The following is a 12,222-nucleotide window of genomic DNA, read 5'->3' on the forward strand; positions in this document are numbered from 1 at the left end:
GGGAGTTTCTCCCTTTTGCTGCCTGCTATCAGGGACTCGGAAGTCGATCGACTCGGGGACTATTGAGACTTTATTTACTGTGCCCATGGTTTGTTCTTCATCAAATCATGGTATTACTTTGCACTGCTGTAACTATATGTTATAATTATGTGATTCTGTCAGTGTTAGTCTTTGGTTTGTCCTGTTTTCTGTGATATCACTCTGGAGAAACATTGCATCATTTCTTAATGCATGTATGCGTTTCTAAATGACAATAAAAGAGTACTGAGTGTTCTCATAATCAAAAAAAAAATTCAATTATTGCAAAATAATTGATTGCACAATTACTCTCCCCCTTCAAAACTGCTCAAGCTCTGTCAGAATGTGTGGTGATTGTGAGTGAACAACCATTTTCAAGTCCAGCCACAAATCCTCGTTTGTGGTCCAGACTCTGACTTGGCCACTTGAGGGCATTCACTTTGTTTTTAAGCTATTCCTGTGTGGCTTTGGCTTTATGCCTGTGGTCATTATCTTGGTGGAAAACAAATCTTCTCTCAAGTCACAGTTCTGTTGCAGACTGCATCAGATTTTCCTCCAGGATTTCCCTGTATTTTGCTGCATTCATTTTACCCTCTACCTTCACAAGCCTTTCAGGGCCTGCTGCAGTGAAACATCCCCACAGCATGATGTAGGCACCACCATGCTTCACGGTAGGGATGGTGTGTTTAGTCTGATGGCCAAAAAGCTCAACTTTGCTTTGATCAGACCATAGCACCTTCTTCCAGCTGAATTCAGGTTCTCTCACATGCCTTCCGGCAAACTCTAGACAAGATTTCATGTGAGTTTTTTTCAACAGTTGTTTTCAATTTTCTACTGTCCCATAAAGCTACGACTGGTGAAGCACCGGGGCAACAGTAGTTGTATGCGCAGTCTCTCCCGTCTCAGCCACTGAAGCTTGTAACTCCTCCAGAGTTGTCATCGGTGTCTTGGTGGCCTCGCTCACTCGTCCTCTTCTTGCACGGTCATTGAGTTTTTGAACTGACTTGAATTTAATTGAATTTATTACTTACATCCTTCATGAGGACTAAAAATCTTTATGTTACGTCTCCGAATGAATGTGCAATGTGCAATTTTATATTAATTTATAATAAATCGTATGTACAACAGGACAGTCATTATAACAGAAATACAATTGTATTAGCATGAATTAAGCAGTCTGATAGCCGGGTGGAAGAAGCTGTCCCGGAGCCTGTTGGTCCTGGCTTTTTGGCAGCAGTACAGTTTCCCCGATGGTAGCAGCTGGAACAGCTTGTGGTTGGTGTGATTCGGGTCCCCAATGATCCTTCAGGCTCTTTTTACACATCTGCCTTTGTAAATATCCTGAATAGTGGGAAGATCACCTCTACAGATGCTCTGGGCTGTCCACAACACTCTCTGCAGAGCCCTGTGATTGAGGGAAGTACAGTTCCCATACCAGGCAGTGATGCAGCCAGTCAGGATGCTCTCAATTGTGCCGCTGTAGAAAATTTTTAGGATTTGGGGGCCCATACCAAACTTATTCAACCATCTGAGGTAAAAGATGCGCTGTTTTGCTTTTTTCACCACACAGCCGGAAAGTACAGACTACGTGAGCTCCTCGGTGATGTGCATGCCGAGGAACTTAAAGCTGTTCGCCCTCACAATCCCAGATCCATTGATGTCAATAGGAGCCAGCCTGTCTCCATTCCTCCTGTAGACCAAAACCAGCTCCTTTGTTTTTGCAACATTGAGGACGGCAGATTTACAGCAGTGCCATATTCTTTCCATTTCTTGATAATTGACTTAACTGGACTCCAAGGGATATTCAGTGACTTGGAAATGTTCTTGTATCGATCTCCTGACTTGTGTTTTTCAATAACCTTTTTGCAGAGTTGCTTGGAGTGTTCTTTTGTCTTCATGGTGTAGTTTTGCCAGGATACTGACACCAGCAGCTGGTCCCAGATACAGGTGTATTTTTACTGCAGTCCGTCGAAACACCTTGACTGCACACAGGTCTCCAAAAGCAGATTTCCATTTAACTAATTACGTAACTTCTAAAGCCAATTTGATGTACCAGTAATGATTTGGTGTGTCATATGAAAGGGGCTGAATACTTATGCAATCAATTATTCTGTGTTTTATATTTGTAATTAACTTTGAACATTTTGTAGTGATCTACTTTCACGTTGACACAGAAGAGTCTTCTCCTGTTGATCAGTGTCAAAATATGTCAAATTAAATCAACTCTGATTCAATGCTATAAAACAATAAAATATAATATCTTCCAAGGGGGGCTAAATACTTTTTATAGGCACTGTACTTATATATCTGGTCCCTTACAATATCTGCCAATAACTTTCCCACAACCAATGTCGACTCACCAGTCTATAATTTCCTTGTTTGTGTTCAGAGCCTGTTTTAAACAACAGAACAACTTTGGCTTTTCTCCAATCTTCTGGTAACGCTTCTTTTGCAAAGGATGGTTTAAATATCTCTGCTGGGACCCCAGCAATTTCTGCACACCTCTTGGAGGGTCTGAGGGAACACGTTGTTAGGCCTGAGGAATTTATCCACCCTGATTTGTGTCAGGGTACAAACACCTCCTCCTCTGTAATCTGTACATGGTCCATGAAGTTGATGCTGCTTTGCCTTACTTCTAAAGACTCTGCATCCGTCTCCTGAGTAAATACAGAAGCAAAGAATTCATTTAAGATTTCTGCCGTGTGTTTTGTTTCCACACACGGATTACCTAACATTCTGATCTTCCAGAGGACCAATTTTGTCCGAAGCGGTCCTTTAACACAACTGATCTGTGGACTTCTCCTTCATGTTGTCTGCTGGAGCAACTTCCTGCTTTCTTTTAGCCTTTCTGATTTATTTCTTAAGTGTTTTCTTGCATTTAGTATCCTTCATAAGCACCTCATATGTTTCTTCCTGCTTATACCTGCTATGCAGCTCCTTTTAATTCTTAACCAGGGCCTCAATATCTCTCGAAAACTAAGGTTCCATACACCTGCTATCTTTACCTTTTATTCTGATGGGCAAGTACATGTTTTAATGTTTTAACATCATGTTTTAACTCTCAAAATTTGGTTCTGAAAGCCTCCACTTTCCTCCACTTGCCAGAAAACATTTCCCAATCCACACTTGCCAGATGATAGGTTCTTGATTTGACACGGCATCAAAGGTTATGGGGAGATGGCCGAGGAATGGAATTGAGGGGAGAAAAGTATCAGCCATGATTGAATGGCAGAGCAGGGTTGATGGACCAAGTGGCCTTATTCTGCTCCTATGTCTTATGGTTTTTTGTTTTTATTTTCATAATTCTGGTTGTTGATCCATACCCTGAGCTCATCCACCTTTTCTACGTTACAGTGCTCAGCCTATTGTTGCTTTTCATGGGAATTAACAAGAAATTGTTAGTAAGTTTGCAGATGACACGAAAATATGCATTTAATTGCATAACGGTGCTGACACTTTGCAAAAGTTCAACTATGCTAAAAAAATATTGTTGATGATTTTCATTTGTATTCAGTGTCTCAGGCTTCTTACTTAAGTGTCCAACAAGAGTCAGCTAGCATTGACGGGTTCCAGTTGCCCTGATACCATTTCTCCATGACCGCAATATCCTTGTAAAGCCTTTCACCATACTCATCACTGACAGCACCAAGATTTGCAGGGAAGCATTCTAAATGGGAAGGCAGAAAATGAATCTTTAGTGACATGTTTCACTTCATGGTTTTGTATGCTTGACTCATGTTGTCAACAAGCTGCATGTAGTTTGGTGCTCTGTAGTTGCTAAAAAGCTTTTCAACAACATCCTTGGATGCCTTCCATGTGATTTTCTCCGGTCCCACTAGAAGTTCAAATTGTCATTGATGATCTGTTTTATTTGTGGCCCATCAAAAATGCCTTCCTTAATTTTGGCATCAATTACTCTGATGAATTATGAATTGAAATACAAATACAGATGATTTCAAGAAAATGTACATGATAGGGAAATTTCATGGTGGATTTCATGATCAATGACTCAAAATCCACAAGATACACCCAGAAGTATTCAGGAAGCAAAATCTTTGCTCTCCAGCTGTAATTGGGATATGGTGGACAGAGAAAAAGATTACCAAAAATTACAGAAGGATATGTATCTGCTGAATAAGTGAGCTGATGAATAACAGAAAGAACTTGATTCTGATAAGCGCTAGCTATTGCGTTTTGGAAAGTCAAATCAAGGGCGGTCGTACAAGGTGAACAATAGGGTCCAGAGGAATGTTGGAGGATAGATGGAACTTGGAGTCCAAGTATTTGGTTCCCAGAAACTGGAGTCACATCTGCACAGGTTGATAAAGTGAGCTTTTAGCACACTGGCCTGTTCTGTTTTCAACACCCTGCTATTGGAAAGAATGCAGAAATATTTACAAGGATCTTGCCGATTTTGCCAGGACTTGAGAAACTGAGTTATGGGAAGAGGTTGCACAGTCTAGGACATTATTCCTTGGAGCATATGAGTCTGAGAGCTGATCTTATGAGGCTCTTCCATTGGTTGGGGTCAAACATGGATATTGCATCTGAGCTGTTTACATGATTATATAAACTGGTACACAAGTCAGAGCAGTTTGATATGGAGAACAATCTGTTGTTCATGCAGCAGGCTCCCCCTCTCCAAACAGCCGACATATCAAAAGGAACAGCAGAAACCAATACAGTTTGGCATCAGTGGAGTTGCAGGACTCTAACTCCGGGTTTTTTCCTCAGGGTTTACTCCCAAAGCCATCCCCATGACTGGGTATAGCCACAAGGCAGCGGAGGATTGAGGTTAGGATTTTCCATCTGCTAGATGATCTGCTAACCACAGCTGACGAGCCCCATCAACTCAAAGTGATGAGTTTTAAGCTGCCAGTACCTGCTTTTGCCCCTTTTCCTGTCAGTAGAAATGGTTCCACCATACTTAGTAGCTGAGCCACACTGGAAGGGCAGGAGGTGGACTTGATTGTCAGGGACTATTTGAGATGCAGTCTATTGGGAATATTAAATAGGTAGTGGGAGCTTATCTCCACCAACTGCCCTGGTTATAACACCAGGAACCAGTGATCTTATGGAAATGTATAAAATCATGAGGGGCATAGAGAGGATGAATTCACAGTCTTTTCTCACTGGGTTAGAGTATCGAGAGACCATTAGACCATAAGATATAGGAGCAGAATTCGGCCATTTGGCCCAATGAGTCTGCTCTGCTATTTCATCATGGCTGATCCAATTTTCCTCTTGGTCCCAATCTCCTGCCTTCTCCCTTCATGCCTGACCAATCAAGAGTCTATCAATGTCTGCCCTAAATACACATAAAGACTTGCCGTCCACAACTGCCTGTGGCAAAGAATTCCACACATTCACCACTCACTGGCTCAGAAAATTCCTCCACATCACTGTTCTAAAAGGACACCTCTCTATACTGAGACTGTGTCCTCTGGTCTTAGACACTCCCAATATAGGAAGCATCCTCTCCATATCCACTCTATCAAGCCTTTCACCATTCGATTGGTTTCATTGAGGTCACCCCTCATTCTTCTGAATTCTAGTGAATACAGGCACTGAACCATCAAACGCTCTTCGTATGACAAGCTATTCAATCCTGGAATTATTTTCGTGAAACTCTTTTGAACCCTCTGCAGTATCAGCACATCCTTTCTAAGAATGAGGGCCCAAAACAGCTCACAATACTCCACATGAGGTCTGATCACTGCTTTATAAAGTCTGAACATCATATTCTTGCTTTTATATTCCTGTCCTCTTGAAAAAGCACATTGCATTTGACTTCCTCACCACAGACTCAACCTGCAAATTAACCTTTAGGGAATCCTGCACGAAAACTCCCTAGTCCCATTGTGTCTCAGTTTTTTTTTTGTATTTTCTCTCCATTTAGAAAATAGTCAACCCTTTCATTTATTCTACCAAATGAATGACCATACACTGCTCGGCACTGTACTCCATCTGCCATTTTTTTGCCCATTCTCCTAATCTGTCAGTGTTTCTGTAGCCACTCTACTTTCTCAAAACTACCCACCCCTCTACCTATCTTCATATCATCTGCAAACTTTGCAACAGAGCCATCATTTCCATCATCAAAATCATTGGCATATAATGTAAAAAGAATCAGTCCCAACACAGACCTCTGTGGAACACCACTAGTCACCACCAGACAACCAGAAAAGACCCCCTTTCTTCCCACTCTTTGCCTCCTGCCAGTCAGCCACTCCTTTATCCATATTAGAATCTTTCTTGTAATAACATGGGCTCATAGCTTGTTAAGCACCTCATGTGTGGCACCCTGTCAAAGGCCTTCTGAAAATCCAAGTACACAACCTCAACTAATTCTCCATTTTCTATACAGCTTGTTTATTCAAAGAATTCCAACAGATTTATGAGGAAAGATTTTCCCTTGAGAAAATCATGCCGACTATGGCCTATTATATCATTTGCCTCAAAGTACCTGAGATCTCATCCTTAAAAATCAACCATAATCTTCCCAACCACTGCGGTCAGACTACCTGGCCTATAGTTTCCTTTCTTCTGCCTCTCTCCCTTCTTAAGGGTGGAGTAACATTTGCAATTTTCCAGTCTTCTGGACCCATTGTAGAATCTAGTGATTCTTGAAATATCATTATTAATGCCTCCATGATCTCTTCAGCCACCCCTTTCAGATCTCCAAGGTATACACTATCTGGTCCAGTGACTTATCTACCTTCAGTCCTTTCAGTTTCCCAAGAACTTTCTCTCCTGTTATGGTAACTTCACCCACATGACCCCTGACACCTGGAACTTCCACCATACTGCTAGAGTCTTCCACAGTGAAGACTGATGCAAAATACTTCTTCAGTTCATCTGCCATTTTGTTGTCCCCCATGACGACCTCTCTGGCATCATTTTTGAGTGGTCCGATATCCACACTTGCCTCTCTTTTACACTTTATATATCTGAAGAAACTTTTGATATCCACTTTAATATTATTGGCTTGCTCACTGTTGTATTCCATCTTTCCCTTCTTAGTGACTTTCTTAGTTGCCTTCTGTTGGTTTTTAGAAGCTTCTCAATCTTTTGATTTCCCAGTAACTTTTGCTCTATTATATGCTCTCTCTTTGGCTTTTATGTTGGCTTTGACTTCTCATGTTAGCCACAGTTGTGTCATCTTTCCTTTAGAAAACCTCTTTCTCTTTGGGATGTACATATCCCGTGCCTAAGAATTGCTTCCAGAAATTACAGGCATTGCTGACTACTGTCATCCCTGCCAGTGTTCTTTTCCAATCAATGCTGGCCAACTCCTCTTTCATGCCTCTGTAATTCCCTTTACTCCACTGTAATACTGATACATCTGACTTGAGTTTTTCCTTCTCAAATTTCAGTGATCAACCCCTAAGGGTTCTTTTACCTTAAGCTCTCCAATCAACTCTGGTTCATTGCACGACACCCAATCCAGAATATCTGATTCTCATTTGAGCTCAACGAGCTACTCTGAAAAGCTATTTCATAGGCTTTCTAGAAATTCCTCCTGCAGGAATCCAGCACAAGCCTGATTTTCTCAACCTACCTGCATATTGAAGTCCCACATGACTATTGTAATATTGCCCTTTTGACATGCATTTTCTTTCTCCCACTGTAATTTGTAGGCCATATCCTTACTACTGTTTTGGGGTCTGTATACAACTCCCATCAGTGTCTTTTTACCCTTGCAGTTCCTCAGCTTTGTCCATGATGATTCAACACCTTCCTCTGTGACGCTATATAGCCTGTGATGTTGCTGCAAGTGTGTGATTTCTTTCAGCTGGTGCCTTCATGGACGTACATATGACAATAAACAATTTGAAGAGACAATTTGTCAGGCACATGGACAAGGAAGGTTGAGAAGGATCTGGGCTAAACACTGGCAAATGGGACTAGTTTGGATGGAGCATGTTGGTCATCATGGACCAGTTGGGCTGATGGACCTGTTTCTGTGCTGTATATCTCTACAATTAAACATCAGTGACAGTGATGAAGTCTCAGAGCCTCCATTATAACAGTCCATTGCAGCCATTTCTGGTTCTTCCAGTGAACACCTATTGACATTACAGGAGGAGGCTGCTTGGGCAGTTGTGGACTTTCCACCTCATGGAGTTTTACTGAACTAATTCCGCTGGGGTGCATTGCAGATTTTTTCATTGTCTCATTCACTGATCTTTATTCTACAGATGATCTCTTCCTTGCTGTTCCTGAATGGGTCCTGCCACTGGTCGTCACCATTTGTGTTGTAATTGCTGCAAACTCCACTGTGATTTATTGGAATGTGAAACAAAACAGACGCATAAAAGGTACGTTTCTGCAATATTGCGAAGTACTGGGCTGGAAATCCAGTGGAAATCTCCCAGTTTCCCTCTGAAATTTCCATGAAAGCCAGAGCATTTGCTGGAGAAATCATGTAAAATCCATATTTCCCAGCAGGCTCTGACATTCCAGCAGTGAACGTTGTCTCTGGAAAGAATACTTGTAGCCATAGAGATGGGAAGTAAGGAAGAAAACTGCCCGATGTTGCATCTCCTGTGTCTGCATGATGAAGTGCCAGGAGGTTCAACTGGTCACTGATTCACTTGTACTTCCTGTAACTTGGTTCCCGATATTTAGGTTCCTCTTCAGTGGTGAGACTGGGCACAGTTTGTATGATAACTGTTTAACAGCACAAACAAAATTTTAAAATATGCATTTTCATTGCATATCGTATCCCTGTGAGCTCTCCACTCACAGTGTCCTATAATGGTCTAAAGAGGCTGACCAGGGGCTGAAGAACAGAACGTCATCTTTTTAGTAGGAAAGCACAAAAGTGCTGGAGAAACTCAGCATCTGTGGAAAGAAATAAACAGTCAACGTCTCAGACCAAGACCCTTGAATGGAAAGGAAGGGCAAAGAAGCCAGCAAGAACATGGGTGGAGGGGAAGGAGTACAATCCAGAGGCTGGTAGGTGAAGGCAGGTGAGGGAAAAGATTGGTGGATGAGGGAGAGAATTGAATTGTGAAGATGGGAGATGATGGACTGAAAAAGTAGTTCTGAAGCAGAAGGAATCTTAATTGGAGAGGAGAATGGATCAGGGGAGAGTGAGAAGAAGGAGGGAGCTGATAGGCAAGGGAGGAGAAGCAGTAAGAGGGAAGTCAGAATGGGGAATGGAAAAAGAGAAGAGAACCTAACAAATTAACTGTGCTCTTTGGAATAATTCCTCAAAATATCCACTATATCTCTTTGTCTGACAAGCATGTTATTGCATTTGTTGCATTGATAGCCAGGAGGGCCATTTTGTTGAAGTGGAAGGATACATCAGCTCCCATTTTGTCACAATGGTTCTCTCAAGTGATGCTATGTCTTAGTTTGGAGAAAATTAGAAGTCGAACTTTTGAACCTATGTTTGATTTTGAGAAAAGATGGGGTTCATTTACTTGCTACTATCACTTGAGTTAATTGATAGATTTCCTCCACAATCTAATTGTAAATTTTTGGTACTTTTTTTCTCTTGCTAGCGGTTTGATGTTTATCTTTAGAAGCTTTTTGTATGATGCATGGCTCCGGGGTTGAACACCTAATGTCTTTTTTTGTCAGTTTTCCTTGCTCAGTAGGTTTTTTTTTCTTTTGTTTTTGTCACCAATTTTTTCTCAATCTTTAAAAGAATGTTTTTTCTCTTGAGACATTGTAAGTGTTGCCTACTTTGATGTACTCTTGTTAATTTTGGAGAATAATAATAAAGAAGATTTGGAAAGAAAGGAAGAAGAGAAGAGGGAAGGCATCAGAGGGAGGTGATAGGCATGTTAGGGGAGAAGCACTGTAAGGATGCCATACAGCCCTCATTGCTGGGGGAAAGCTCCATTCAATGCAGCTTGGCACTTCCATTGTATCCTGGACAATGGACTACCTGACTGGCAGACCGCAGTTTGTGTGGCTTCACAGATGTGTGTCAGACATGGCTATAAGCAGCACTGGGGCCCCACAGGCAACGGTATTGGCTCCCTTCCTGTTTACCCTGTATACCTCAGACTTTAGATACAACACTGAGTTATGTTATCTGTAGAAAATTATCTGATAACTTAGCAATAGTGTATAAAGGGAGGTTGGGAGGTTGGGAGGATGAATACAGGACCCTGGTGGAGGACTTCTGGCATGGGTCTGGAGGACTGGAATTTGCAGATGTCACTCCACTCTTCAAGAAGGGAGGAAGGCAAAAGAAAGGAAATTATAGGCCAGTTAGCCTAACCTCATGGTTGCTAAACTGTTGAAATCTGTTAAGGATGAGGTTATGGGGTACTTGTAGACTAATGATAAAATATGTCAAAGTCAGCATGGTTTCTGTAATGGGAAATCTTGCCTGACCAATCTGTTAGAGTTCTTTGAGGAAGTAACAAGTCGTGTGGACAAAGGAGAGGCAGTGGATGTGATTTACTTGGATTTTCAGAAGGCATTTGATAAGGTGCCACACAAGGCTGCATAGCAAATAAAATCCTGTGGATTTTACAGGAATTATACTGGCATGGATAGAGGAATTGGTGGAAGGCAGGAGGCAGTGAGTGGGAATGAAAGGGGCTTTTTCTGGTTGGCTGCCAGTGACTAGTGGTATTCATCAGGGGTCGGTTTCCTGTGGTGGAGATATCCAGAACTAGAGGGCACAGCCTCAAAATTGAGGGGTGACCTTTTAGAACAGAGGTAAGGAGGAATTTTTTTTTTTAGCCAGAGAGTAGTGAATCTGTGGAATGCTCTGCCACAGACTGTGGTGGAGGCCAAGTCCATGGGTATATTTAAAGCAGAAGGTGATCATTTCCTGATTGGTCAGGGCATCAAAGGATTTGGGGAGTAGCAGGTGCATGGGGTTGAGTGGGATCCGTGATCAGCCATCCTGGATGGTGCAGCAGACTCGATGGGCTGAATGGCCTAATCTGCTCATCTGTCTTCTGGTATTGGACTTTGTCAAATGGTGCAAGCTGAATCATCTTCAGCTCAACATCAGTAAGGCAAAGGAGATGGTGATAGACTGATCCTGCACTGCTCCCTGTTACTATTGATGGTGAGGACGTGGATGTGGTGAGGACCTACAAGTACCTGGGGGTGCATCTGGATGACAGACTTTAGTGGAGCACCAACACTGAAGCTGTGTACAAGAAGGCCCAGAGATGCCTCTCCTTCCTGAGGAAACTGAAGTCATTTCGAGTCTGCAGGCCTATCTTTCACATGTTCTACCAGCCTGTTGTCACCAGTACAATCTTCAATGTGGTGGTGTGCTGGGGCAATGGCATCGGCACTGGTGATGCCAACAGGCTCAATAAACCGATTAGAAAGGCTGGCTCTGTAAAAGGAGTCAAACTGTACACACTGGAGGCTATAAAAAGGACCCGACAGAAAATATGGGCAATGTTTCTCATCCTCTGCATGCCACCTTGACTGAACAGAGGAACACTTTTAGTAATACACTAAGACAACTGCGCTGGTCTAAAAATGGCTACATGGGGTCATTCTTACCCTCAGCCATCAGGCTCGATAATGAGTCAAACTCTAGCCGGGAAAGTGATGACCCCCTTCTGTTAGACGGTTTGAGGTAACATTTTTTATTCTAATATCTGTAATTTCCTTTGGAATCAGTAAATTATCTGTCTATCTAGAAGGGGTCAGAAGGGGGAAGAGAAACAATAGTGGAGGGAGGGCATCAGAGGGAGGTGATAGGCAGGTTAGGAGAAGAGGTGGGTAAGGAGGGAGTCAGAATGGGAAATGGAAACAGAGAGAAGTTGGGTGGGGGGAGAAGTTGATATTCATGCCATCAGGTTGGAAACTAATATCGGGTGTTGCTTCTCCAACATGAGAGTGGCCTCATTGTGCCAGGAGAGGAGGCTCAATATGTCGGAATGGGAATGGGGATCAGTATAAAATGGTTGGCCACTGGGAAATCCTGCTTGATGCAGGTGGAGTGATGGTGTCGACAAGACAGTCCCCCGGTCTACATCGGGTCTCACAAATGTAGAAGAGGTCACTGTGAGCACCAGAGACAGCTAGTAGCTCACAGCATTTCAAATTCAACACTGAGTGTAACCACTTCAAACCATGATCACAGTGTTCATGTTTTCTTAAAGCAACTGCTGGTAATGGTTTATGTGTCGTCATTTAATCCTTGAGCCTACCATAGACCCATGGTGTATTTCCTCACTTGGCTCTTCTGTCTGACATCTGACA

At 42.4% G+C, this 12,222-nt stretch overlaps 1 protein-coding gene across 1 annotated transcript in view; it reads left to right on the plus strand.

The window, feature by feature from the left end:
- Positions 1-12,222, plus strand: part of LOC134346574 (butyrophilin subfamily 3 member A1-like) — a 141,840-nt gene that overhangs the window by 53,548 nt on the left and 76,070 nt on the right. Inside the window, exon 5 of the mRNA XM_063047991.1 lies at positions 8,220-8,339. Within this exon, the coding sequence (XP_062904061.1) occupies positions 8,220-8,339 (120 nt within the window). The remainder of the gene's footprint in view (positions 1-8,219; positions 8,340-12,222) is intronic.

Source organism: Mobula hypostoma, chromosome 5 (assembly GCF_963921235.1).
Source record: "Mobula hypostoma chromosome 5, sMobHyp1.1, whole genome shotgun sequence".
Lineage (NCBI taxonomy): Eukaryota > Metazoa > Chordata > Chondrichthyes > Myliobatiformes > Myliobatidae > Mobula > Mobula hypostoma.